This window comes from Dermacentor albipictus, chromosome 4 (genome assembly GCF_038994185.2).
Source record: "Dermacentor albipictus isolate Rhodes 1998 colony chromosome 4, USDA_Dalb.pri_finalv2, whole genome shotgun sequence".
NCBI lineage: Eukaryota > Metazoa > Arthropoda > Arachnida > Ixodida > Ixodidae > Dermacentor > Dermacentor albipictus.
In genome coordinates, this window is record NC_091824.1 from 134,786,984 (window position 1) to 134,813,047 (window position 26,064).

Sequence of the window (26,064 nt, forward strand, 5' to 3'; positions counted from 1 at the left end):
CGATAGTGGCTTACAGTACAGCAGGAGGCCTTCTTGGCATACCTGGTGGTCAGTGTTGCGTGTGATCTCAGAACTACCACGTTGGAAATAATTTCAACGCAAGGCCTCAATATGCGAAACACTTCGAGCACACGTGTTCGACAGTGGGCTCTTGAAAATCGTGTTGTTTTAGCTGCGAGTTGTGAAAAGGTGTCGTGGCAGCTACGAGATCTGGCGAGCCTATTGTTACAGTACTACAAAAATACTGTCTGACTATCGCCAACGATTTACAGCTTGTCAGAGTCGTTCTTCAGAGCCCTGCAGTATCACTTAACGTGACTTAAGTGTCCTAAGATCGTCCTAAACATGAGCTATGTCTACACGGTCACCTATGTCCACTTGTACGACACGATTACGTTTGCTAACTTGCATTATCTGTCCTAATTAGATGAGTTGTTGCTTCCGAAGGAACGCGCGATTTTGCCCAGACTAAGCCAACAAAAGCAACCTGCAGAGGAAAACAGAGAACGAGTAAAAATCATGGGGAAGTTCTGCACGCTCAATGAGTCTCAGCACTGTGACAGTGTAACGAACACTACGATAATTATGCAGCTTTATAAGTTCTCATCTTGTACGCATCCAAAAAGACGACGTTCGAAAAGCCGACGCGCTCGAAAAGGTCGCGCTGATATCGCGACCTATAGGCCAATCTAAGCCAATCGCGTGAGGCGCAACGGAACGTAAGCTTTTCGAACGCGTACAAGTTTGCGGCCCTTCGCCCTTTGACAGGTGAATTTGTCCAGTGCTGGACTAAAATGCAAACTAAACGAGAGCTTTCGTGAGAGAATATAATTAAACTGCTTAATGATGGCAATGGGTACAAGTTCTCTATGCAGGTCAAGGTAGGGTACTAACGCGCTGACGACAATGCAACATTATTGTTACGTGGCAGAATATAGCACCAATGTAAAACTGATTAGGTCGTTTGTGAACACTTTGGTGCAAAATAAAACTGCAAATGCAGCATATCACAAAAATTTCCACAGATCTTGACGTTTACTTTCACGGAAGAAAAAGAAAATTAATGAATTTATCTTCATTAAGGCAAAGATAGTTGACGAGTCTTCATAGACGCTCATGACGATGCTATTTTGCACGTCATAAGCGGGATACATATCTGGATTCAAACAAGGAACGAATTTCCGAAGCTGCCTATAAAATATCTTCAATGCTTTAAATTATATGACATGTCACGCTCGGGCGCAATCCAATTGGCGGAAGCGTTATCATAGGAGTTAGATGGACGCTTGACGTACAATGTCTCCAGTCTCTGGCTTTTACACGTCGCCTGTGGCTGTCAAAAAATGTCCCACGAGATAAAACGCAGCCGCCACGCTCTTTGAAAAGAGAAGAAGGAGTTTCAGCAGCGCGCCTGTCAAAACGTGGGGTGCATTAGCCCGGTTATTCGAAGCGACAGCGATGCGCCTGGCAGCCCGACAAGAAACGACGTGTGAACTTCAAGAAAGCTTCTTGTAACGCCCCCGCTGCGTTCAAGATACGAACACTAGGCGGAGTCAACTGTCCCGCCGCTTTACGAGGGTTTCTCGGAATTCACCGCACGCCATGCCCTTAGCCGCCTACGTCTGATTGTGCTGCTCGGTTCGTGCGCGCGTATTCGTGGATGTCACCGTGCGCGCACGCACGCACGCACGCACACACACACACACACACACACACACACACACACACACACACACACACACACACACACACGCACACGCACACGCACACGCACACGCACACACACACACACACACACACACACACACACGCACACGCACACGCACACGCACGCACGCACACACACACACACACTATTCCGAAAAGGAAGAGACTCGAGGCTTTTGTTCAGAGCATATCGCCTTTCAGCAGGCGGCATTTACTGATGAAACATATAGAGCGTCAGCGTTTGCCATTTGCCTGACAACAGCTAAACGAAACGAATACCGAGGAATGGATTTGTACAAGCGCATCCAGAAGTTGTGCCGATGTTCTGTCTTCTTCTCTGAACATATGTCAAGTAACATGTATAGAAACGACGACAATGTGCGTAAACAATGGGGTTATGAGCATCTTTCTCAACGATAGTGCCGCCTCTCACTTTTAGGCTAACATACATGCAGCAATTTGACTATATTTTCCACAGCCAAAGCATTAGTCGTTAAGGATTTCACGAAAGTTAGTCAGGTCCGGTAACATGACAATAAAGAAGTTGCGGCCACTGACCAATTCAAGGTGAAACACGCAGAGACGTTTCGGAGTCCGCAAGGGTTCCTTGGCCACGTTCACTAGCCAAAGTCACTAGCGAAAACATCAATAAAGATTCATACGATTTACAAGTTCAGTTTAGTAGGACTGTAGTTTCCCCTGGTGAAGCAATAGCATTTAGCGTTCACCACGAGTGACGAATAACCGAGCGTCAGTAACGTCTCTTTGACCTGATTTCTGAAAGACGACCAATGAAGGGTAGCCAAACCGCAAGCACACACTTGTAATGCAATCCACCAAGGCGAGAAACGTATTTCCTCTTTCTCCGCCCTTTATAGCGACAGTGGGGCAGCGAATAAACAGCCTCAGAGCGCACAGAAGACTTTCAGTGGGTCACGGCCCGAAGAAAGCAAGGAAGTTTGCTACAGCAAGTTACCGCGTAAGACGGCGTGACCAGATGTCCGGGGCAAACATTAGTACTGCTTGTTCTGTGCAGACGCAGGTTGCCTGTTCTTGGTTAATCTAGGATGCCCACAGAAGCTTACGAACGTTAAAAATAACGGCACGAAAATAAGAACGTTACGAAAGTAATAAAATCATGGAAAGCAGAAAAGATTTCAAGTGCCTTTCGGCTGATACCTCGTGATACTTTCGTTGTGCAGTTGGTGACTGCGACAAAGAGAACAAAATGAGAGACTAACTCAGAACGCACCAGGGGAGAATGAGTTATCGGCTAACGAGTTATGGACAGCAAGCAAGAGATTGGCGTTGATGGCATTATCCCTCCACCGGCAAGGCGTTTCATGACGTTGACAGCTATTCAACGTCGAGTGGCACCAGACGAAGAAAATCTCAGATAGATAGAAACAGGCAAGGCCTGCAATTGAGTTTCTTCCTTTGTTAAGACGAGAGAAATTGGCAAAAGCCAGGACGTGAGCGCCGAAGCAACTCTGCCAGCTCGTTTTTGGGCAGCTTGCTACGTGCTGAAAAGAGAAAGCTAACTATTCGGAGGAACTGCTTAGGTGAACGTTGTTTTTCGGGCTGCTCACGCCGCGTGGTGATATTACAGTATTCTGGATGTTCAGAGACATTTATCTTTTGAATATTTTCCTTAATATGCTGCTTCAATAGTTACAATTTGTGTGCAACTTGTAGCCAGTAGCATTGTTGTTTCATTTATTAAAATGATGAAGCTACTTAGTCAACCACCAGATTCTTCCTTTATATTAGTTCGAACTTCGGTCAGTGCTTCACACAGTGCCAACGTCTATCCCAATGACAAACATTCTAAATTTTAAATGCAGTCTAGTCCTACAAGCAATAACGTAGGCACAACTACGCAACCTTACTTTGAATATCATACTTGAGCTTCTGACGTCCTCGTGACAATGATTCTAGCTTAGCTAAGTATAAATATCTGCGCAATCCAAGCAAACGAGTGTCAGCAGAAAAACAAGGGGAAAATAACGTTTATTACGTGGATATACATTGAAGAGTTCTTGAAATGAAGTTATTGCCTTTAGACCTCGAACCTTACTCACTTTTGCTATCGCAATTGCAGAGACACAAAAGTTGTTGCACCATGTCATTGCATGTGAGCGCGTGATTGAAACTTAATGGTTTCATTTGTAGGCATGAAATAAAAATTTCCAAGCAGCCGGTTCACGTTGCTCATTCCCTTCTCTACACACGCGCGACATTTTCTTTTTTTTTTGCTTTATTTCGCTCTGAGAGAAAAAAATTACGAAACAAAAAGTTACACATGCCTTAACAGAAGTCATACGTGTCACCAAAGCATTACTCCTTTCATTTACATTTTGTGTAAGCATCCGTTAATTAAGTAAATAAAAAATAATTCATCCACCGATGCTACATCTGCCCTTATTACCGTTTTTTTTTTCGCAGTCAAATTATAAGCACCGATTTTCACGATGCCGCCGCGTGCACATCTCACCTTAATGCGTTTTGCACCTTTATCAAAAAAAAAAATTCTACGTTAGATAGTTATCGAGCTCTGTTGTTCGAGTATCTTGCACACCAACACTTTACTAAGTTAAGCATTAAAAAATAATGTCTAATACCCATGCGCTTGTGATGTATGACGGTCATTATGCAATACGTATTTCTCTTTTATTGCCACAGCAAATATATGGGCACACCATACACATTTCCGGTGTCGGCGTCGCCGGTATGTTCCGTATAATGTCCAAGTGCGATAGCACCATGGCTGCGCACCGTATGCTGTAGGTAGGAGTGACATCGTGTGAGCGCGACCCGAGGATGGTGGCTTGATTTCACGCGCGCAAGGGAGGAAGGTGGGGCGGCTGTGCGCCGTCTTCCACGGCGTACAAGGCACCGACGAGGGAGGGGAGGGGGGGGGGGCTCGTTCTACTGCAGCGGCGGCTACCTATAGCCGACTGAGCGCGGCCGCGCGGACACTACCTTGAAAGTGATCTCCGATGAGTACATGCAGAGCCAGCCGCACGGCCTCGCGGTCCCTAACTTCAAAGCGATCTGCGATCAGCACGTAGTCTTGATGCACCGAGGGCTGATAGCTTCGCGTGCGCTCTGTTCTCGCCGCTTAGTTTGCGTAGAAGCGAGAGGCATCGCGAAGGCTAATTCGCTCGCTGTTGCTGTCGCTCTTCCTCCCGACAACGTTTTGTGAGCGACTGTCTGCGCTCGTCGAGTGAGATTATGTTTGCCTGATCGGGCGCGACACCATGCTTGCTAATTTAGTCAGTAAGCGAATGTTTAGGAGTTTATGCGGCCGATAAAACTACTACGCTTATTTCGAATAGCTGTCTACTAACGTACTATCGCGATCAATGCCTCGCCTTTGGGACGAAGCTTCCGTTTTTTTTCCTCCACGTGTCGCGCTGGACTGCCTATCTCATCATTTGCTTGTCTATCTGCTGTCAATCTTACTCTGTAAGCTCATCGCTGTAATAACGAGTTACAGAACCAATCGTCATGTAAAGGAGTTAATTAGGTAATGACACTGACGATAGTGAGAGAATGTTCATAGTGATAATGTTCCTGCCTTTTGTTCACGCGGATGTCAAGCTGACATTATGTAGCTTTCATCCTGCCGTCCCCACCGCTTATGTACATCAGTGTACTTATGCGGTAAATAAACTTCAATTCAATGTGCCGATTAAGAGTCCTTTAGTTAACAAGTTGCTTACTGAAGTTTAAGATGCGCAGCTGCGGCCCGCACTGCATAGTAACGACTCGCGCACGCCGCATCGGCACGAACGAAGGACAACCTCGACGCTCCGCTCACTTATTCATTGCAACCGCCGATCGAATGGCGCGAAATTCCAGACGCGTCAAGGCCTCGGCAACGGGAGACGCGCGCATGCTTCTCCTGCTCGCCCAAGATACAAGTACAGGGAGGTAGGGAGAGGAGAGGGGGTAAAGAGTGGCGAAACACCGCGCGAATGGGTTATTATGCCCGCCAGCAATGCAGCGTCGGAAGAACAACCACGGCTCTCTAATTCTTTTTTTTTCTTTGTTTCCTCGCCACAAGTAACCTGCGATTGCAACGCGTGGGGAAATCAGGCGGGCCGCGGCGCGGGACGCAAGCATCGACCTCGTTCTTTGTCAACCTCAGCGGCGTTTTAGTCTTTTTGTCGTGCAACAATGTATCGCGTGAAGGCGGCGGCGGCGCAGACGCAATCGCGCGCGCTATGTTCGCATACGACGAACAACGGCGCTCTTCCTTGCGCGCAGAAACGTGCCGCAAGGCACGCGATGCAAATGCTTCGGTGCTTTCGCTTTCTTACGCAATCGCACACGAGGATCGTCCAGTTCGGGAAAGACGAATTGTCGTCTATTGACTCAGCCCGCTATACAGATGCGGACGTGAGCTTCGCCTGCGATTTATTCGGATATGTGTGCCTTTCTACATCCGTACTGAGGTTGTGGCCAATCCTGCTTCAGTTATCGCAACGCTCGCCTCAACTGCGAGAGCAAGAGAGAGAGAGAAGGAGAGAGATGCTCTGAGAGCGCGGTGCGCAGTAGTCGTTTCGCTGTGTATACAGGCGGGCGTTCGTACACAATCTGCCATATAATACCACGATTAGGGCGGTTCTCTACGGCTTCAAACGCATGCCGCCTTTCTCTCGAAACTGCTACCAGTATGTTCATGCGCACAAAAAAAAAAAGAAACGAAGAAACGTTTCCCCAAAGCGCTCGCGTGCGTTTGCGACAGTTTACCGCAGTACATCGGAAACGTTCGCGTGCATAGCTGACGCACAGGCGACACCTGCGTTTCTTGTCTCGCTTCACCCGCTTGAAACGTTTGTGCACGATGACGCTAGGAGAGCCTCGTTCTCTTGTGGGAGAGGGTTCGTTTGAAATGAGATTAGCACAGAGGCCTAGCAACGACCGCTTCTCACGAACACGCGCACGAGTGTATTAGCACTGCAATGCGAATGAAGGTTAGCGCGCGCTGAGAGCAAAACCAGGTCGGATTTTAAAAAAAATACCCATTGGTTTGATGATCTTCCTACAACATTCAGTGCAGGCAGTACGCGGATATGGAACTCACTGCGCTATCGTAATCTGAGCTTTGAAAGCACTCCTCATTTTCTGCCGACTGTAGATGTACCGCTTTAGGCTCTGCAAAATAAAGTTTCGTGGCAAAATTCACTAAGTGTTTCGCTAGTAATGCAGTTTGCCTCTGTGTCCGATCAGATCCGATTATAATGTGTGTAGCATCCTGGTTGGCATTAATGTGCTCGATACGAAGAGTGCTACAAGTACTTTTTATGTGTGTATAGCGGTTCTGCGCTGTAGTACTTATGTTTTTAATCAGCTGCTCTTCTTTTTCAACTCTGCACCGTTGTTGATAACTTGACATCAGACAGAAAATTCCATTCTTTGTGTACAGTGCTTGTAAACTGTCCGAGAGAGCAGGGTCGTCCCCTTTGCTAAGATGTAATGAGCGTCTAGAAGTTTGTGTGCAGAAGACGTGAAGGCAAATTGTAGGCAGTGGTCCCGAGGTTCCCAAAAGGATAGGTCTCCTCTTGAAGCAGCTGCTTTTCACCTTCAGCACACCGGCGCAAAATATTTAGCTTAGTGTCTCGTTGAAGGCAACACTGCAGGAATGCAGAACCCATCACTCGAAGATGGAACTACTTTCCTATGTTCTCTCCATAACTTAGGTGGAAAACGAAGCATTCGGTTAATAAACCACACAGCGAAAAAACAAGTTTGCCAAACGTGATGCAGAGTGCTTTTCTTGGTGTACTGAATTTCTAATTAAGGAATATGCAATCATGGGACACAAGTGTACGACCCTTGACGATCACCTGCTTCCGAGATGGAGGGCTGCTCAACGCGACCAGGCCCATGGAGCCTTGCTAACTTTCACGCAGAAAACTGATTCGGCCTCCCTTTTATATACATTTCTTTCCGTGTTCCTGCTTTCATTTGTCCGTGTCTCTGTCATTTGTTTATTTCCTATCTTCTTCTCGTTTTCTCCTCTTTTCATTCCCTCCTTCCAAAAGAGCATATATAGGCGAGGCATTGTAGCCCTGTCAGTGGCAGTTGTCAGCTAATAATAATAATTATGTACTGAACCCTCACGGAAAAAAAAATAATTTTTGGACCCTGGTCACAGCCGACGTCAGCCCGGGTTGCTCTAAAAGCGCTGGAGTGTTTCTAAAAGCACAGGTACTGATTGAACAATTACAGTCGCTCTCCAAGGCCTTTCTTGCGGTCATGTAGAGTCTCTTCATGTGTGGTGGTGGTGGTGGTGGTGGTGAATTGTAGCAACAGGCGGGTTTAGCCTGGCGAACAAGGCCGGCAATTGCTCCGCCCGAGCGTCTCGCACAATACCGCTGATGGGTTTCACCATATGTCCATCAACCCAGTCTCTCTTGAGAATTCGATCAGGAGACGTGAAGTTTCTTTGCGGGCCATCACTGATCCTTCGGGAAATATAAGGTGTTGCAGGCGCGCATGCGGAAGGTCCTTGTTTTGCAAATTCTTCAGGAGAGTGTCTCTTTGATCTTGGAATTGCTGGCAGGACCACAAAAAGTGCTCAATGTCTCCTGTCTCGTTGCACGCCGTACAGTTCGGAGAATTGATTCGCCCCGTTTTAAATAACCAGGCCGGTGTGTTAGCAGATCCTGTCCTTATACGATGTAGAAGTGAGGCTTCCTCTCGGTGCAGTCTCTTGGTTACGCAGGGCATATGCGGTGGAACCCAAAGCGACGCAAAGTGATTTCGAATTTCAGATTTTTGCACTTCGTTGTCCTCTTTTGGTCACATCCTCATTTCCATATCCACCAGCACATCGTAGCCAACCTGAGAGCTAACCTGGTTAACCTTTCTGACTTTCATCATTTACTTTCTCTCTGTTTCTTTCCCTTTGTAAACGACCAAGAAATGACCCACATGGTCATTCCTTGATCCATAAAAGTAGCGATGTTCGAAAGCTTTTGGCCTGTCATATCATACCACGTTGAGACGTGATGTGGAATTTAATACGTCAAGTTTCTTCGGTGCGCAAAACTAGGACAGCGAACTGTCTGGCGTACTCTTTTGCCTCCACAGCGAAACCTACTAAAACCTCCCTGAAAATTTTGTTGAAATTTCGCTTTTCACTCAGCGTACCCATTGGTTCCTTCTAATTGCATTATTCTTGATGTTTTACATTTACGGATGCGTTTTCTGATCTAGTCTCTGTTTATACGGTGGCAGAATCTCGCACTAGAGCCTGGTCAATCTTCCTTCATGGGATCCCGACGTTGTGCATAAGTAAAATCAAATACGCGGAAGCATGTCAGGATACCTTGGCCTCGCTCGACGAGCAGGCGAGATGCCTGACCAAAAAGGTGCTTTATTTCGCAGCATAGTAAACGGCAGGAACAACTCTAAAACAAATAACACAGGAATCGTCTAGACAGGCTGACAATGCTAAACTGAATTCTAGGGCTTTACGCGCCAAAACTACGATTTCATTTATGAGGCACACTGTAGTAGGGGGAGAAATCACTTGGATGAATTGACATAAGCGGCTCCAGATTGATCCTGATCACAAAGGAATCTTTAACGTGCCTCTAATGCACGGGAAACGGGTGTGTTTGCATTTTGCCCTCGCCGAAATGCGGCCGCCGTGGCCCGAATTCGATCCAGCGACATCAGGCTTAGCAGCGCCGCACCATAGCCGCTAAGCCACTGCGGCACACGACGACTTTTCTGCAGAACAAATTACACAGGGCTGCCAAAACACGAGCGTATTGAGAAGGGATCAAAGCCACTTTCGAGTGGATATTTCCAAGAACTGATGCTAAATCGGGCAAAAAAGGACATAAAAGATCGCATGTGTAAGAGTGCAGTCTGCAAATGAATGCAGTTGGCATTAAGGCAAAAGGAAGGATTCCATTCCAATGGCACATTCTTGCGCGAAGAAAATAAGTAAAAGCGAGCTTCAGAAGCATTCTTTAAAGGACGTCCAAAGGAGCTCCAGAACGGAATTTTCAGCGTCTGAAAAGTACATGACAATAGCAGAACCACAGAGACCGACGCTACCGAATCTCGCCCTCCACCGCATTTCCAAAGAAAAAAAAACTTTTCATGTTTGCACGCAAAGGGTAAACGACAAAGGCACGCAGACAGGCGGCACGTCGGCTTTAATTAGCGTCTTCGTTTAATTGGTGCCTTTCGAGAGGCATCCAGCTTTATGCCAAAGCCTTAAAGAAACCGCCAGATTAGAAAGTAAAGCTTCTGACCTGCGATGCCGACTCGGTCGCTATTGAAAGCCTCGACTGCCACACGCTTCATCCCTGCGCCGGCAACTAGGAAAGTTTTACCGCTGAGAAGGCAACAAAGTCGGTGCGAAGTGATGCTGCCTGGTAAGCAAGATTGAATGGGCGTTGTACAAAGTGGGGAAGACCACTTTCCTCCCAATCAAGCCTCCGGGTCAAAATGAAATCCCTCCTCTGTGTGCGAGGATGCGTTTCGATCGTAAGAGCACTTGAGAGAAGGAGTGAGAATGTTATGTGACTAAGAATGACCGGAAAGGTGTATTGCTTTTATGTGGAGAACTAATGCCAGCTTAGCTGGCCAGTAATCCACTAGTGCTGCAATGCGGCACTGATGCTATGGTGTCTTAGACTTTTGCTGCAGCGCATACAGGCGAGAAGGCACGAAGTCCCATAGAAGACACAGACACGGCGCTGACTTTCAACAGTATGTTTATTTGCAGGCACCATTTGCCTTATTTATATCCTCTGCCGCGCACCAGCGAACGCGTGCATTAGCAAAGTCACTTATTGAACAGGAAAATAAGAACAGAAAAATAAGTTACAATCATTTTCAAAAGGAAAGGAGTGTTGACACTTTAATAACTTCAGCACATACGCAGAAATTCAAGTACTCTGTTGCGCAATACAATAGACGATTCGCTAATGCATGCGTGATCATCCATGGCGATCCGGTGTGCTTCTATAACCAGGCGAGTTATAGAAGCAGATTGGATTGCCAGTGCATGGTCCTATCCAATAACCACCTATTGGATTGTCCAATAAAGAATTAGAATTCCTGCGCATGTGCTGAAACTATTAAATTGTCAGCATTCTCTTCCTTTTCAAAATGGTGTTTTTTTTGTTCCTGTTCTTTTTTTCTTTTTTGATGTTTTCGTTGAACAAGTGATTAGGCTAGTTCACGTTTTCGCTGATGCACGGCAGGTGCTATAAATAAGGCAAGTGGTTTCCGGAAATAAACCTATTGTTGGAAGTTGATGTCGTGTCTGTTTGCTTCATGTGCCTTCTTGGTTCCTCGTCTATACGTAGAACAGCACTCCAGTAATCAAGCTTCGTCTTGATGTGTAAGGCATAATGTGATAACTTGTGCTCGACTTGTCATTATCGCTTGAGTCTTTTTTAGATTCTGTAACTGTATTTATTCGGTGCCGATACATGTGTTGATCTAGATTAAACAGAGTTGTCGACGTGATTTTGTTACACCGTGGTAAGTGATAGACTGCTAGTGCATTGTTCTAATCCCTATTCTGTGGAGGAGGGCTTACGGTGTGAACGGCACCATTAGTTTTGCCCTTGATGTTGTTTAGCCTTTCGTAAACAAGTAAACATAAACTAAAGAGTAAGCATACGTAGTGCAGCTGGTGGGCTATCCAAGGCTTGCAAAGTAATGCTAGTGGACCAAATCAGCATGTTTTTGCATATTTTATATGGTGTGTATCATTGCATGTACTTGATTAATCGGGTTGTGTCTAATCGCAGAAACTGCACAATCATCCATTGTGCCGCTCTTTTTTTTTTCTATATTGACCGTTCTTTCAAGTCAACCGAAAAAGTGTTTTAGTGCCGGAAAGCTTCTGTATCACCTCATGTTATTATCCTTTAATCAAGAAATAATTTATTGTATGTCCAGGATCCGGCAATACAACAAGTAGCTGTTAACATTTTCAAGTTAATAAAATAAACAAAACACATTTTATTGCTTGAAGACAGTTTTCTATTTTCAAAGCATGAATTTACGACCCCTTGTTATCTGCCGTACACTTCTACAAGAGTAGTGGGTGCATGTACGCGTGCAAGTGCATGTTACGTAAAGAAACAAATTATGTCTATAGGGTTTCTTTACGCAGCGAATTTTTTCCCTAGGTGTGCGTGAGCAATCTTGCTGCTAGTGAGCGACATCGGAGTGGCAGAGGGAGAAACTAAGTGATCATTTAAGGCAGTAAGGTTAACCAGGGTAACTGTCCGGTTGATTTTTTCTGTGGCGAGGGAAGGGGAAAGAGTGGAAAACAAAATGAGGCCGAAGGAAACTAAGCTATCACGAAGGCCTCTCGGCACAAGCAGGACTGAGGCACCTGACAATAACTGCACCGTTCCATACTGCCTCCGATGCCTTATGAAAAAAAAAAAACTTGCAGTCTCACCCGAAGGGCGAAGCAACGGTCTAGCTCTACGCTCGAACATTTCGGACGGTGTTCTAACTGTACGCGGGTCTGACTAACACGGATGCGATATGCTAACGACTAACGCGGACGACTATAGCGCGGATGCGCTATAACTTTTGACACCCCTAAAAGCTGTAACACGCCGTGTAGGTTCTGTAATGGCATCGCAGGCACCACTACGCTGCCCGTAAAAATCTGCGCCAGTAAAGTTATATGACTTTTAGGAGTGAGCTTCGATACTTTAATGCACATATAGAATTCAATAGTCTGGTGAGATTTAAGATAAAGGCCACCTGCTATCAATGTTATGCTTCATTATGTTTGTTTACGGGCCACCTTTCTCAAACTTCTTAGGAATAGTTTAGTCAAGAACGTAAGACCTGGTTTGAGCAACCTGGTGGTTGAATAATATAGCATTCGCATACGGCATGTGTAAACATATGGCATACATTCGCCTAAATATATGCGAATTCACATGGAAACGCCGACGGTGACGACTCGCCTGAAGTGTATGTAATTGTTATCGCAACGAAGAAGGGCAAGAAAACTCCAGCAGAACTCATCGAACTACGAATGTCAACGTTAATGCCCTTAGAATTGAAACAATGTCGTGACACAAAGCAATAACACCGCATAAACTCGTCAGGTATGAAGCGTCTATGCAGCCTCTCTCGTGCTGATCTGGACAAGCTGTGCGATATGTAGGCGCCACCGCGAAGTCCGCGTGGGGCACGTGTGTGAATATATATTCAGAGAAGAATGTCTGAATTTATTTGATGCGTTTTCGGTACCGCCGTACATCCGATAAGCTTTATAGGTAATATTTTTTTGTCATTGAAGAACGGCGCATACCCGGTGACGCAAGTTGGCGCCAAAAAAGTTCACTGAGAAGCGGCATATATCCAGTAGTTTATACACAGTGGCTTAAATTGGCGTCGTAGAGGTTCTTTGAAGAGCAGCGCATAAGCAGTGGCACATACACAGTGAGCCCAGTTCACGTCAAAGAGGATCATTCAAGTCGGCACACCTACTCGCCCAACGTTGCCAGTTGCCAAGTTGGCATCAAATAAGGCCCTTAAACAGCGACACACTCCAAAATGGTTCGGCGGTTGGTTTCGAACCCTCATCCATCGGTACAGCAGCCCGGTGCGCTACGCACTAGACTGTAGTCTATCCCCTCCCAGTTACACAAGTCTTCGACCAACTAGGGTTGCCATCTTCACAGACCAGGGTCCGCAGAATCTGTTTTCATGTAAGGGGAAGACTATCAACACTGTCGAGCGTGGTTCAGACCGCTTTTCTTTGTGGACCACTTTTCTTTCTTTGACCACTGAAACAGGGACAATGACACAGAGTGCGCAATCGTCTATTTGTGTCCGCAAACTTCATATCAGTTGATCAGAGTGGCAGGGTGGTGAGGTGAGTAGAAAAGAGGAGGACAGAGAGGGTAACTAGATTTTCCCTGTTAATGGCTCCAACGAGGTGGCTGCGACATGTTCCGTTCACCTATTCATTTATGCGTATACGTTACAGGCTCCAGAAGCAGTATTGGTGAGGGTGGTGGTACGGATAACAATTTTGGAACGAAATAGATTTCATACAGTAACATAAATGTTCATAGAATGTTCATAGAATGAGAATCAAATAATAAACAAAGAACGTGATATGGATAAAACGAAGGAAGGTAAACTAAATATTGTGAGCTTATCAGTATACTGTAATGCAACAAACTTAGCACAAATGCTTACATAAATGCATAACAATTAAGTTAAGTAATACATAAGTAAAACAAATTCTGTTTGTTACCCAAGTAAGCTCAATATTGCACTGGGTCGTTAAGGTCAGCTGTGTTATCGGGAAGACGATTCCAAAGCGCAATGGCAATTGGCAAAGAAGAGCAGTTGAATGCATTGTCGTGACAGAAGGTGCGCTGAAAAACTGCGATGATTATGCAGACTTTTAGATGCGCGGGAGTGACGAACGAGCGGTATAGTAGATGGGTGTACATTACGCATGATTGTGTGCAGAAGACAAAGCAACGCTACACTCCTGTGTAATTCCAAAGATGAAAGCGACACCGACAAGTTGATGGTAGTCGCTCTCGAAAATGGGCTATAATGTATGGCAATGAAACGAGCAGCGTGGTATTGAAACGACTCGAGAAGGTAAATTATATGTTCCTGATGAGGTGACCATGTAGAAGCGGCGAATTAGAGCTGGGGTTGCAGTAATATTTGGTAGGCAATTCTGGTGAGGGAAGGAGCGCTGCGAAGGTTACGTTTTAGATATCCAGGAATGCGCCATGCTTTAGCCGTTATGTTTTCAATGTGAGATGACCATGAAAGGGTCGGTGTTAGACCAAGGCACATGTACGAAGATGTGCAAGCCACGATACTATTGTGAAGTGAGTAATTGCAAATTGAGTAGTTTTTTTACGAGTAAATGTCATTAGGTTGCGTTTGTTAGTGTTCAGGGTCATTAGTCAATTCAAACACGAGTTAGTGGCACACTGAAGGTCATGTTGCAGAGCGACATGATCAGCGGGGGAGGCAATTTGACGGTAGATAACTCAGTCATCTGCGAATAGTCGAACACTTGATGTAATGTTAGCACATCGCTCTTGTCACTTGACTTGAAGATGGGCATAATTTTGCCGACCTTCCAATCATTTGTTAGCTGCCCTGCTGACAATGATTGCTCAAGTATATGGCTAAGGATAGTAGTGGAAACTACTACTAAATGGTTGGGGATTTTATTGTCAATGCCATAAAATCCAGAACTAGTCAATAATTTAAGATTATTAATCAAAGTAGCGATTCCAGTGGCTGTTAAGGTAATAGTAGCCATATATGTACTGGCAATCTAAGTCTTCCACTGTGGCATACTGGAATGGTCTTCTTTTGTGGACGCGTGTATGAAGTAGTAGTTAAAACAGATGTGCAGTGCTCTTGCAGTATTGGCGTACCAGTGATGTCCATCAGTGAGGGAGTGTAAGAGCTGCTTGAAGGAGAGATGGTTTTTCAGAACTTCTTAGCATTATTTTTTATGAATGATTGGAGGTAATCGGAAATGAATTTGTGCTTAGCTTGACGAACGGAAATACAGTAGGCTTTTTCGCAGGCTTTACGCTTGTTCCACAAAACCAGGGTGGTCGCAGTTTTGGCTTTCCAGTGTAAACGTGTCTTTTTTTTTGTTTTTTAATGTATTCAAAGTTTAGTAAACCATGGTTTCTGGCACCTTGTGCAACATCAGATATGAGGTATGTATTTATTTGCTAGACCTAGTAGTTTTTTCTTTAGGAAGGCACCAGTTTTCCTTGACTGATCGTTGAGAAAATGTTGCGAGAAATCTAGATGAGAAGATTTGCAAATCGCGGTTAATGGCATTGCGATAGTCTGTTCTTCGATAATCAAATATTCGTTTTGGTGTTAGATTACTCGTACATGAAGGCGTGCGAACTGTAAATTCCAATAAAGAATAGTCACTGAACTCATCAGTGATTGAAATGGCGCTAACTCTTTCAGGTGCTGTTGTTAGAACAAGGTGTAAGACGTCAGTAATACGCGTTGGTTGGAGAACTAGTTGCTCAAAGGAAAAGTCAAGGACAAGTTCGACAAAGTCATTGTCCGAATCACTTTACCCCTGTAGGGTACCTTTTTTGTATGAGGCAATAAATATATATTAGGGGGTGTGAAAGCTTGATCTTCTGGAGAATACGTGAACGAGAACTCTAGATGGCATGTAGTAAGAGTTATATACCGTTCTCCTAATCGAGAACACATATGACCGGCGACGGCTTTCAAAGGACGTCGCAGACTCGCTTGTTCCAGTAAAGTGGATGGAGCACTTGATGATGGAAGATTGCAAGCTGATACCGTTTCTCACTTCATCACTAAGAAATTAAACCCTACAATCTTGTCACGTACAGAAACCCCTCCTACCTTCCCTCTACAGCATAACGAAAAAAATAATTGACTGACTGGTAAACACGGTGAAATCACTGAAGCTCTTAGACGTTTAATGATGGTGAAGTCGAGGAATACGGCTCTGTACAAAGCAATAAAAAACTGGGTTAACGGGGACCCATAGAGTAGAAGGTGGAGGCAGAATGTCTCCAAGCCAGTTGCGTATCGACATGGGCTAGGAATGATGGGAACGCCGGGATTTTGCTTTGCGCTACACGTGGGGAGGGCGATGGGGAAGTGAAAAAGAAATCATCTCCTACGCCACTGTTCCCGCGTCGACAAACAACGCCATACTTTTCAGTATGCCTTGAGTAGACAGGATGACAGGCCATTTGTCCGAAGCAAAGTTCCTGGAAGCCTGGCCTCACAGCGCGTCAGCACAGAAAGCCACGCGAGCTCTTCTGCAGTTTACCTGAAGGCGACAGACTCAAGTGACCGACACGCTAAGCAATGTCGAGTGCTTGTGACTGAAATACCATACTGTCTGCTCATGGCATCGCAACATGACATTGTGCCAGCCCGGTTGTGAGCTTGTTAGATATCCGTACATGATATATCAGCAGTTGCGTCCACGTCTGTTCGTTCTTTCTGCGTACGTGTTCCTTAAGTTCTACTGCTACAATCCTCGAAGTTAGCCCGTTATTATGATATCCTATAACTAACCAAGTGTAAATACTGTTTCCAAACATGTTAAAGACGCGGAGGTGGAACGCACGACTGACGCTTTAAGCTCTCGTTTACCAGAGAAAGCTCGCGTCTCCTGGACAAACGGAATGGTTATTCACGTTCACAAACGCACGAACGCGTCAGAACGCATCTTGAAATATTACCGCGACAGCGTTAAGGGACCCGGGACGCAAAAAATGCGGTGCCGGCGTCTAGCGTCCAGCGCCGACCGTCTTGCGAGGAAAGCATAGGAAAGAATCATTTCGAATTACGCATGCCGACCACCGCAGGCCCACCGCCTGGCGCAGAGGCGTTGCTGAACGAATTAAATTTCTCAAAGTAAAATGGGTCAAGAAAATCGTAAATTACCACTTACACACAACCTACATACATAATAGCGTCGGGCTGTAATTTGAATATACGTGAAAACATAATTCTGTTGCACGGAAACTCAAACAAAAAGCCCTTTTCAAGCGTTTCTACTATTCATAGGGTGGCGCGCCCCGCTCGCTTCTTTGCAACAACACCATCTAGCGGAGAAAAAAGAAAGAAAGTTACACTTGCCGGGAAGTGTGACAAGCAGTTAAGGATGTTTGAATGCTGTCGCGCTCCACTCTTGAAGGTGAAGCTTAAGCGTCCTACGAAATTTTTCTTGGCTCCTAAGTACAACTTTGGTCAACAGTCCTGAGTACGTTGGAGCTAGAAAAACCTTGAGAGAGAGAGAGAATGAAGAGGAAAGGCAGGGAGGTTAACCAGATATGAGTCTCCGGTTTGCTACCCTACACTGGGGATGGGGGATAGGGGTTAGAAAGATGACAGAGAGGAAAACGCTAAAAAAAGGAAAAAAAAACACGCACACATGGAGGCACACACACAAAAAGGCGTTCCAGTTAAAGTCGTTCACACAGGCCGGTAGATCGCAAAAAGCGCAATAGCGCTTGCACGGCCTTCTTCTGTGACGGTAGGTCCTCTCGATGTTGTAGAATTCTTTTTTCGGATAGCGCTTGTTCGTCCAGTTTGTCAAGTTCGTGGCGAAGGCATGCCCTCTGTGTACTGTACTGCGGGCAGGCACACAGAATATGGCCAATTGTTTCTTCATGGCCGCAGTGGTCACAGGTTGGGCTGTCGGTCATCCCTATGCGGAATGCATAGGCTTGAGTAAAGGCAACGCCCAACCAAAGTCGATATAAAAGCGTGGCGTCTCTACGGCGAAGCTGTGATGGCGCTCGAAGACTTAATGTTGGGTCAAATGAGTACAGTCGCGTGTTTCTTAATTGTGGTTCATTCCATTGCGACGCGGTGCACTGCCGAGCAAGTAGGCGGAGCTTCCGTGCTGCGTCAGTTCTAGAATGAGGAATCGGGACGCAGCGTTCCTCAGTATGGGCTGAGCGGGCAGCGTGATCCGCCCGTTCATTGCCGATAATCCCGCAGTGACTTGGAAGCCACTGAAAGGTTATCTCATGGCCTGCTTCACTTATATGTTGCAAAGTCTCTGTAATATGGAATATTAGTTGCTCGTGTGGTCCACGTCGCAGAGGTGACAGTAGAGACTGCAGTGCCGCCTTCGAATCGCAGAATATTGTCCATTTATGTGGTGGTTCATCACCAATGTGATGAAGGGCAGTAAAGAGCGCTGCGAGCTCTGCTGCCGTCGATGTTGTCGCGTGGGTCGTCTTAAACTTGATTGTTGTAGCTTTCGCTGGTATGACGATTGCCGCCGCGGTGCTACTTGGAAGGACAGATCCATCAGTGTAAATATGCGTAGAATCACGGTAGTTCTCGTACAAATGTAGTAGCGTGAGCTGTCTAAGGGCTGGCGATGATAGATCAGCTTTTTTCGAGATACCAGGTATTGTGAGGTTGATTTTTGGCTGAGCGAGGCACCATGGAGGAATCGAAGGTCTCGCAGCCGGGGTAAAACAAGCTGGCAATGATTCGTCATATGCGGTTATCGTCCGGCTGAAAGATGTGTGTGGTCTGTCCGCTGTTAGGGAGGCCAAGTGGTGACGAGGAGTCCTGGTCAGATGCCTTATATGGGTCCTGAGCACTTCAATTTCAATGTGGGTCTTGACAAGGTGATCTCCAGCGATTGCTATCGTAGCCACTGTTGAAGCACTCTGAGGCAGGCCTAGACAGATCCGGAGCACTTGACCCTGAAGACTTTGTATTGTGCGTAGATTTGTTTTACCAATGTTGTTTATTGCTGGCAAGCTGTATCGCAGAAATCCTAGGAAAAGCACCCTGTACAGTTGCAACATCGCACTTGGCGACATTCCCCAGGTCTTGCCAGCGAAAAACTTGAACAGGTGGCAGATGCCTGCCAACCGTTGTTTCATGTATGATACGTGTGGGCTCCATGACAAGTCCCTGTCGATTATGACACCTAGGAACTTGTACGATCGGACCCGTCGTATTATTTGGCCATTTATCATTACACTGTAGTTGGCCATGGGCTTGCGCGTAAATGGCACTAGTGCGCATTTCTCTGAGGAAATTTCCAGGCCTCGATTACGAAGGTAGAGAACAGTTTGTGTGGCGGCTTTCTGGATTCTCGCTCGCAGCTGTAGGCGTGTTACTGCAGATGTCCATAGGCAGATGTCATCCGCGTACATTGATACCCTGACTGTGGCTGGTACGTGCTCAAGGAGAGCAATTAGTGTTATATTAAATAACATGGGGCTAAGTACACCGCCCTGGGGGACGCCGCGGTAGCTATAATGTAGAGAAGTATGGCCTTCCTCCGTGCTTACAAAGAAGGATCGCATGGATAGATAGCTCCGTATCCATTGAAACATCCGTCCACCCACTCCTACCTCTGCGAGAGCAGAGAGGATGGCTTCATGCGTAACGTTGTCATACGCCCCTTTAACGTCGAGGAATAAAGACGCGCAGAGACGCTTACGGCATTTCTCATGTTGAATGTAGGTGACCAGGTCGACGACGTTATCGATCGATGATCGACCGCGTCGGAAGCCCGCCATGGCATCTGGGTAGGTGTTGTGGTACTCCAAGTACCACTCCAGGCGTCCTAGTACCATCCTCTCCATTACTTTGCCCACACAGCTCGCCAACGCGATCGGGCGATATGATGAGAGCTCCAATGGCGACTTGCCAGGCTTCAGCAGTGGAACAAGGCGACTTGTCTTCCAGGTTGTTTGTAGCGTGCCATTTCTCCAAGATTCATTGTATACCTCAAGAAGAACACCTCTGGCTCGCTCCCCCAGGTGACACAGAGCTCGGTAGGAAATTCCGTCAGGTCCTGGCGCTGATGTGCGGCTACACAAAGCTAATGCTGCCTGAAGTTCGTGGATCGAGAATGGTAGATCCAACCGGTGATCACGTGATGGCGGACAGCTGATCGAAGGCGACGGAATGTTGGTAGCTATGAGTTGGCCGGATAATCTGGCGCAGAAATCCTCTGCCACGTCAATCTCCGATCTCTTTTGAGAGAGGGCAAGTGCCTTGAATGGGAATCGCTGTACGGGAAGTGTCCGCAGTCCGCGCACCGTTCTCCATAGTTGCGATAAAGGCTTGCGTGGATCTAGCGACTCACAGAAGGCAGCCCAACGTTGCGATTCGAGCTTGTCTAACCGGCGCTGTATCTTCTTTTGCGTGCGCCTGGCAGTCCGTAGATCGTCCATTGTTTTCGTACGTCGGTACCTTCGTTCAGCACGTCGTCGGATTGCTCGAAGTCTTTCTAGTTCCACGTCAAATTCGTTCAGTTTCGAAGAGCATGTGAGAGTGCGCATAGTGTCTTGCACCGCGCTCTTAATTGCCTCTTCCAAGTCGAAAGATGGATTGGCGTCGCAGTGTTCTTCCATTATAGACTGAAATTTAGGCCAGTCCACTCTTTGGATCGTATCCCGTATTTTGGAAGGGGACAATCCTCTGATCTTGATGTACGTGGGGATATGGTCACTTCCGTGAGTCTCTATGTCCGCAAACCACCCTGCACGTCTGACAAGGCTTCGTGAGACGAAAGCCAAGTCAAGACAGCTGCTGTAGGTGGAGCCACGTAAGAAGGTAGGACTTCCATCATTCAGCAGCCAAAGTTCATTACTGGAGGCGAAAGATACCAGAGCTCTGCCTCTTGCGTTGATCATCGGACTTCCCCAGAGTGTATGATGGGCGTTGAAATCTCCAATGATGACCCAGGGATTGGAGGTTGAGGAAAGGATGTCTTGCAGTCTTTTGTAATCAAATCGACTTGACGGAGATAGGTAGGCGCCCACAAAAGTAAAGGCCAAATTCTTTTTCCTTACGTTTAGGCATATGTATTGATTATTGTCATCAGGTGGTACAGGCTGACGAGTGTAGGTGAGGTCACGGCGAATACACACCAAAACCTTACTGTTTTCATAAACAGTTGACGACATAAATAATTTATATCCAGAAAGCCTGATTGTGTTCGTTAAGTTCGGCTCGCAAATGACGATAATAGGAAACATATTGGCGTACACGAAGCGACGGAAATCCGAAAGGCGCGCTCTGAGTCCGCGTGCATTCCACTGGAAAATAGCTGCATGTCGGACCTCTTCCCTAAAAGACCGTGGCTGTGGAGCCATGATCTACTCAAGGGTTGCAAGCACCGGACTCAGAGCGTCCAGTACTTGAAGCGCACTTCTGGCAGACGGTGTGTGCATGTTGCTTAGCAGCACGCGAATGGCATTCATTAAAGGCCTAATAAGTGCTATCACTTGCTCATCTGTGTTCCGCGACTGCTCGGGTACAGCACCTTGCTGCACCGGGGGCGGCTTCTGCTGTGGCTCCTCTGGCGGTCGTGTACGTGGAAGTGGCGGCCATTCCTGGGTGGAGAGAGATCTGGCAGTTTTCTCCCTTCCAACATCGGTGTTCGGAGGGCTGGAAACTTTCGCTGGTGATGCTGCTTGACGAGTTGACTGTTCCTGAAAACTTGATGTTTTCCGTCGTGAAGACCTTCGACGGTGACGTCGTCTTCGCCGTACTTTCACAGCAGCCTCTTTGTGGGTAGAGTTGTCTCTCACCATTTGTTTAAGAATGGTGATCTCTTTCTTGATCTGGGGACAGTCTTTGGAGGAGGCGCAGTGATCACCCTGACAGTTAGGACACTTCAACTTGATTGCGCTGCAGTTGTCTTCTGAGTGGGGTTCGGCACATCGAGGGCACACGGCCGAATTTCTGCAGACACCCTTCACATGGCCTATCTTCTGACAATTGTAGCATTGCATTGGTCTTGGAATAAATGGGCGAACCTGATGGCGAAAGTGGCCGACTTTCACGTAGGGTGGAAGGCAGTCGCCTTTGAACGTTAGTCTCACACAACGTGTGTTGCCGAGGCGACAAACATGCACAATGACGTTGCGTTCACTTGCTGGTTTTATAAGAACTGGGAGGTCTGCATTAGGAATTTCATTGTCAATGTCATAGATGACTCCTGTTATTGTGGCACCATTCGTTGGCATGATGGATCGGACCTTGATGTTTCCCAGCTGCGTTACATGTTGTAGTATGGTCAGCGCGCTCGGGTTCATCACATCAATTGCCAGGATGTTTCGCCTAGTGTTTATCCTGACATCCTTAATCTCGTTTGGCACAGTATTTTCGAGATACACGGAGAGTGCTTGCCTGTTGAGGACGCGCAGGTTGTCGGTAGCGTTCTGTGGCACAAACAGGATGGAGTGAGGCCATCGTTGAGGCGCTGTTTTCACAGTGTTCGAGCTGGATGCCGAAGATGAGTTGATAATTCTTCGTTTGGCCTTGCGGTACTGGACAAGTCGAAAGCTGTCTTCCGAGGACTCGTCACCTGATGCGGAGTACAGCTCTGTGTCCTCGCTACCACTCGATGTATTTCCTCGCTTCCTCGAACCGATGTCCGCGGGTGAACGGGAACCGGGAGGATCCTCGGGGTGTTGTACATCCATCACCGCGATGGAGGGGGCGGTAGACCCCACAGGTGCAGTGAGAAGTCCAGAAAAGCACAGAGACGGGCGAGATGTGTTCCGCAAGAGAAGCACTTCGTCTTCCTTCTTACAGAAAAACCTTGAAATTTCAGTTAAGCTGTTAGGGCTTCTATTTACAAAAATAAAGTTCTCACACTAAATAGGTTTGTAAGAGCAACTCCCTGTCAGCCAATCGTGCCAGTCAATTGTGAATTCGGCGCTGGCTCGTGTCCACAAATCTTTTCGTTCCTAAGTGGTTCTAGCCGTTGGCAGGTCGATCGCCTTCGCTGATAGTATGCCAAACTTGAAGATTTGGCTTGAATGCTTACTTAAGGAATAGTTTTAGGGTTAAGAACTTTGTTTCGTATACGAGCTCTTGTTTCTAGACTGCAGCACGACTTCTGCTTTAATATCACACTGCTTCGCGACAAACTACCATGCATGCGTCGTTATAAACGCTCCATGAGCGGAAAAGACCTCTGCGCGCTGAGCTAGGTAGCATCGCCAGAGGAAGAGTCAAACGAAAAGCCTCTGGAATTACTTTAGAGCTTTGCGAATATTAGAAACTTTCGGATAAATAATGGAACACTGCCTCATTCGACTCGGTCTTCGAATGAAATAGTCCCGATCCGTAAATATACACATCTTTCGAGTTTTCAAATATTTTGCTATATCAAGTGTACACAATAAAACATAAAATTAAAGCAAAAGTATATGTAAGTACTGGTAGAAATCAATGATTACGCAGTCTCAATGATAGTGTTAGCCTGCCGGTTCTGACTTTGGTATTGCTTTCTGCATGCGCTCCGAAACATTTTTATTTCTCTATGCGTATAAGTATCCTGTTTATATAGTATGTATAACATGGATAACGTGCCTCAAAAAGGCTGGCCAACGTTTTGATAGGAGGACCTATCTTCGTCATAGGTCGTTCTATCGAAACATTGTCCAGCCTTTCTGAGGCACCTTATCCGTATTTATAACCTTTATACCACAGTGTGCTACCTCACCTATGAGCCCTCTTCGTGGTTTTGGATGCCCCATTGTGCAAGTACTGGTATAATGCAATCATTACGAAATCCCGCAGACAGCGTTAACCTGCCGGTCGTGACTTCGCATTGCCTCCCACATGCGCTACAAGACATTTTTATTTCTCTGCTTATGCGTATGAGCATCCTGTATATATAGGTGTATAGTGGCGCAAATCTTTGCAGATACGTATTCCAGAAACATGCATTTTTCGCCCTATTTTACACCAAGACTCGATGAACGCAGCGACATTTCCAGCCTGGAGCCTCTCACATCACGATGATATGTCACAATGTAGAATCTCAATGACATAATTAGTCATATGATAGCCTTCATCGTTATCATTTAGTTTACAGAGGCTTAGCATAAAGGGGTAGAAAGAGCATCGAAATAACACATTACTCCTTGTTACCTAAATGACAATTAGGGAAGCTCAAAATTTCCGCCGCATTTCTGACATATCTTTAAGGTAACATGGCCGAGTTGTTTCTGTCAATCACTGGCCATATAGAACGCATAGGCCCGGGTCGAGATTAAAGCGTCGTTATCGCTAACTGCGTCAGCGCAGCGAGACGCGACATCGAATACACGCCGGGAACACGTTCTATGTCGCTGTCACTTTATGCCATGGTGTTCAAGGACGCTGGATAGTGTTCGCATGGGCTGGTTGGCACATGATTTATACACAATGAACAGCAAAAACATAGGGCCAAGAGGGCAACAAGGATTCAGTGCTTCGTTCTGCCTGCTTCTTTCCATTTGTGTGCCGTCGCGTCGTTTTTTCATCAGACGCGCTGTTTTCCGGGGCACGCACCTGTAACCCAGCGGTGAGACCGGTGCCTCGCACGCTGCGCCGCGCGCGAGGCCCGCCCGGCGTCAGCCACCGGGGTGCAGAGCAGCAGCAACAGCAAGAGCGGTGGGAGTAGCCACTGCACCAGGGTCCACCGCCGTCGCCTTCGCCAGGGGGCGCTGGTGCGCCAGGTAGGAGAAGGGGCGTGGCCTCTGGCCATCCCCGATGATGGACATGGGGCGCCGCCGCCGTCTCTCGCGCTGCACGGATACACTGCAAGAAAATGGAAAGGAGGAGACGGCTTGGTTATGTTGGCTTTGGAAATGTTGGCCAACCTCTCCACGTTTTGTATCTTGTTTATCTCTCTCTCTCTCTGGCAGGACACGTGTTGCCGGCTCATCCACAACACCTAATTATTGTTTGAAATAAAGGTTGATGTCAGGTGAAGTGAATATTTACGTCTGATAACAAGGGTCCGTATTCACACACAAAAAAAATACTTAGGAAGAACTGTTCGTAAGAGGAAATGCCGGCCAATCATGAATCTGGACATATTATTAGCGAAGGAGATCGCACATTGGCCTAGAGCACCTACGACCGAAAACGGTTATGGATTCCGCCCCAGCTCACTACGCTACCAAGAAAGAGTCACTTGCAATAAAGAAAGGCACATAAATTATTATAACGCTTTCACCAGTATGAGACAGAGATGGAAAGAACCCGTCTTCCACCATGCATAAATAATCACTTTCAACAAGAAAAGAACAAGGAAGAAAGACAATTCTGCACATCTATTATTGCACTTTGTTGTAAAAAAATACCTGCGGCACTTTAGCGGTAAACTCGAGAGAAATGAATTTGTATTATGTCAAATCTCCTCGAGGTCCTGGATCCGTGATTTATATCACGTTTACCGGTTTATAAAGTGTTGTGCGGGAGCTAACTTGACGCATGTCATGCTTCTGCAAGGAGCGAAATGCAACTGACGGTGGTCCAGAGCGCGAGCGCGTGCGTGCGTGTGTGTGTGTGTGTGTTTGTGTGTGTTTGTGTGTGTAATAATAAATTTAGTAATAGTAATAGTAATAATAAAATAATAATAAATTTGAAAGACGAAGTGGGAAGGCCCGTATAGGATGTTAGATTAACAGAAACGTTGAATAAATTGACTAGGCTTAGCAATGGCAGCCTCGACTAGAACAGTTAAGGGCTGACTATACTGATATACTATACTATATATTATATACGATATATACGATATACTATATACTGACACTGCGTTATGCACGTAGAACCAGAACGTAAGGAAGCTCTCAGTCAACATGGTGAACCTTAGCTGCTTTCCTTAAACCACCAGTGACATAAATAAGGCAGTAACATTATTTTATCTTTAAACTCGAGAAAGCGGACAAGGCTGGTGTTCTCGACACTTGCAGTGGTCACGCATGCTAGTACTCAGCAGGAGCATTATAAAGCTGTAAGTGCTGTGCTACTGACAGGGTAAGCTGCGGCTGC

At 46.4% G+C, this 26,064-nt stretch overlaps 1 protein-coding gene across 11 annotated transcripts in view; it reads right to left on the reverse strand.

The window, feature by feature from the left end:
* Positions 1–26,064, reverse strand: part of LOC135898392 (thrombospondin type-1 domain-containing protein 7A-like) — an 818,428-nt gene that overhangs the window by 208,146 nt on the left and 584,218 nt on the right. For all 11 annotated transcript variants that reach the window (XM_065427299.2, XM_065427298.2, XM_065427295.2 and 8 more), the window contains one exon: positions 24,577–24,825. In XM_065427299.2, the coding sequence (XP_065283371.1) occupies positions 24,577–24,772 (196 nt within the window). In that variant the 5' untranslated portion in view covers positions 24,773–24,825. The remainder of the gene's footprint in view (positions 1–24,576; positions 24,826–26,064) is intronic.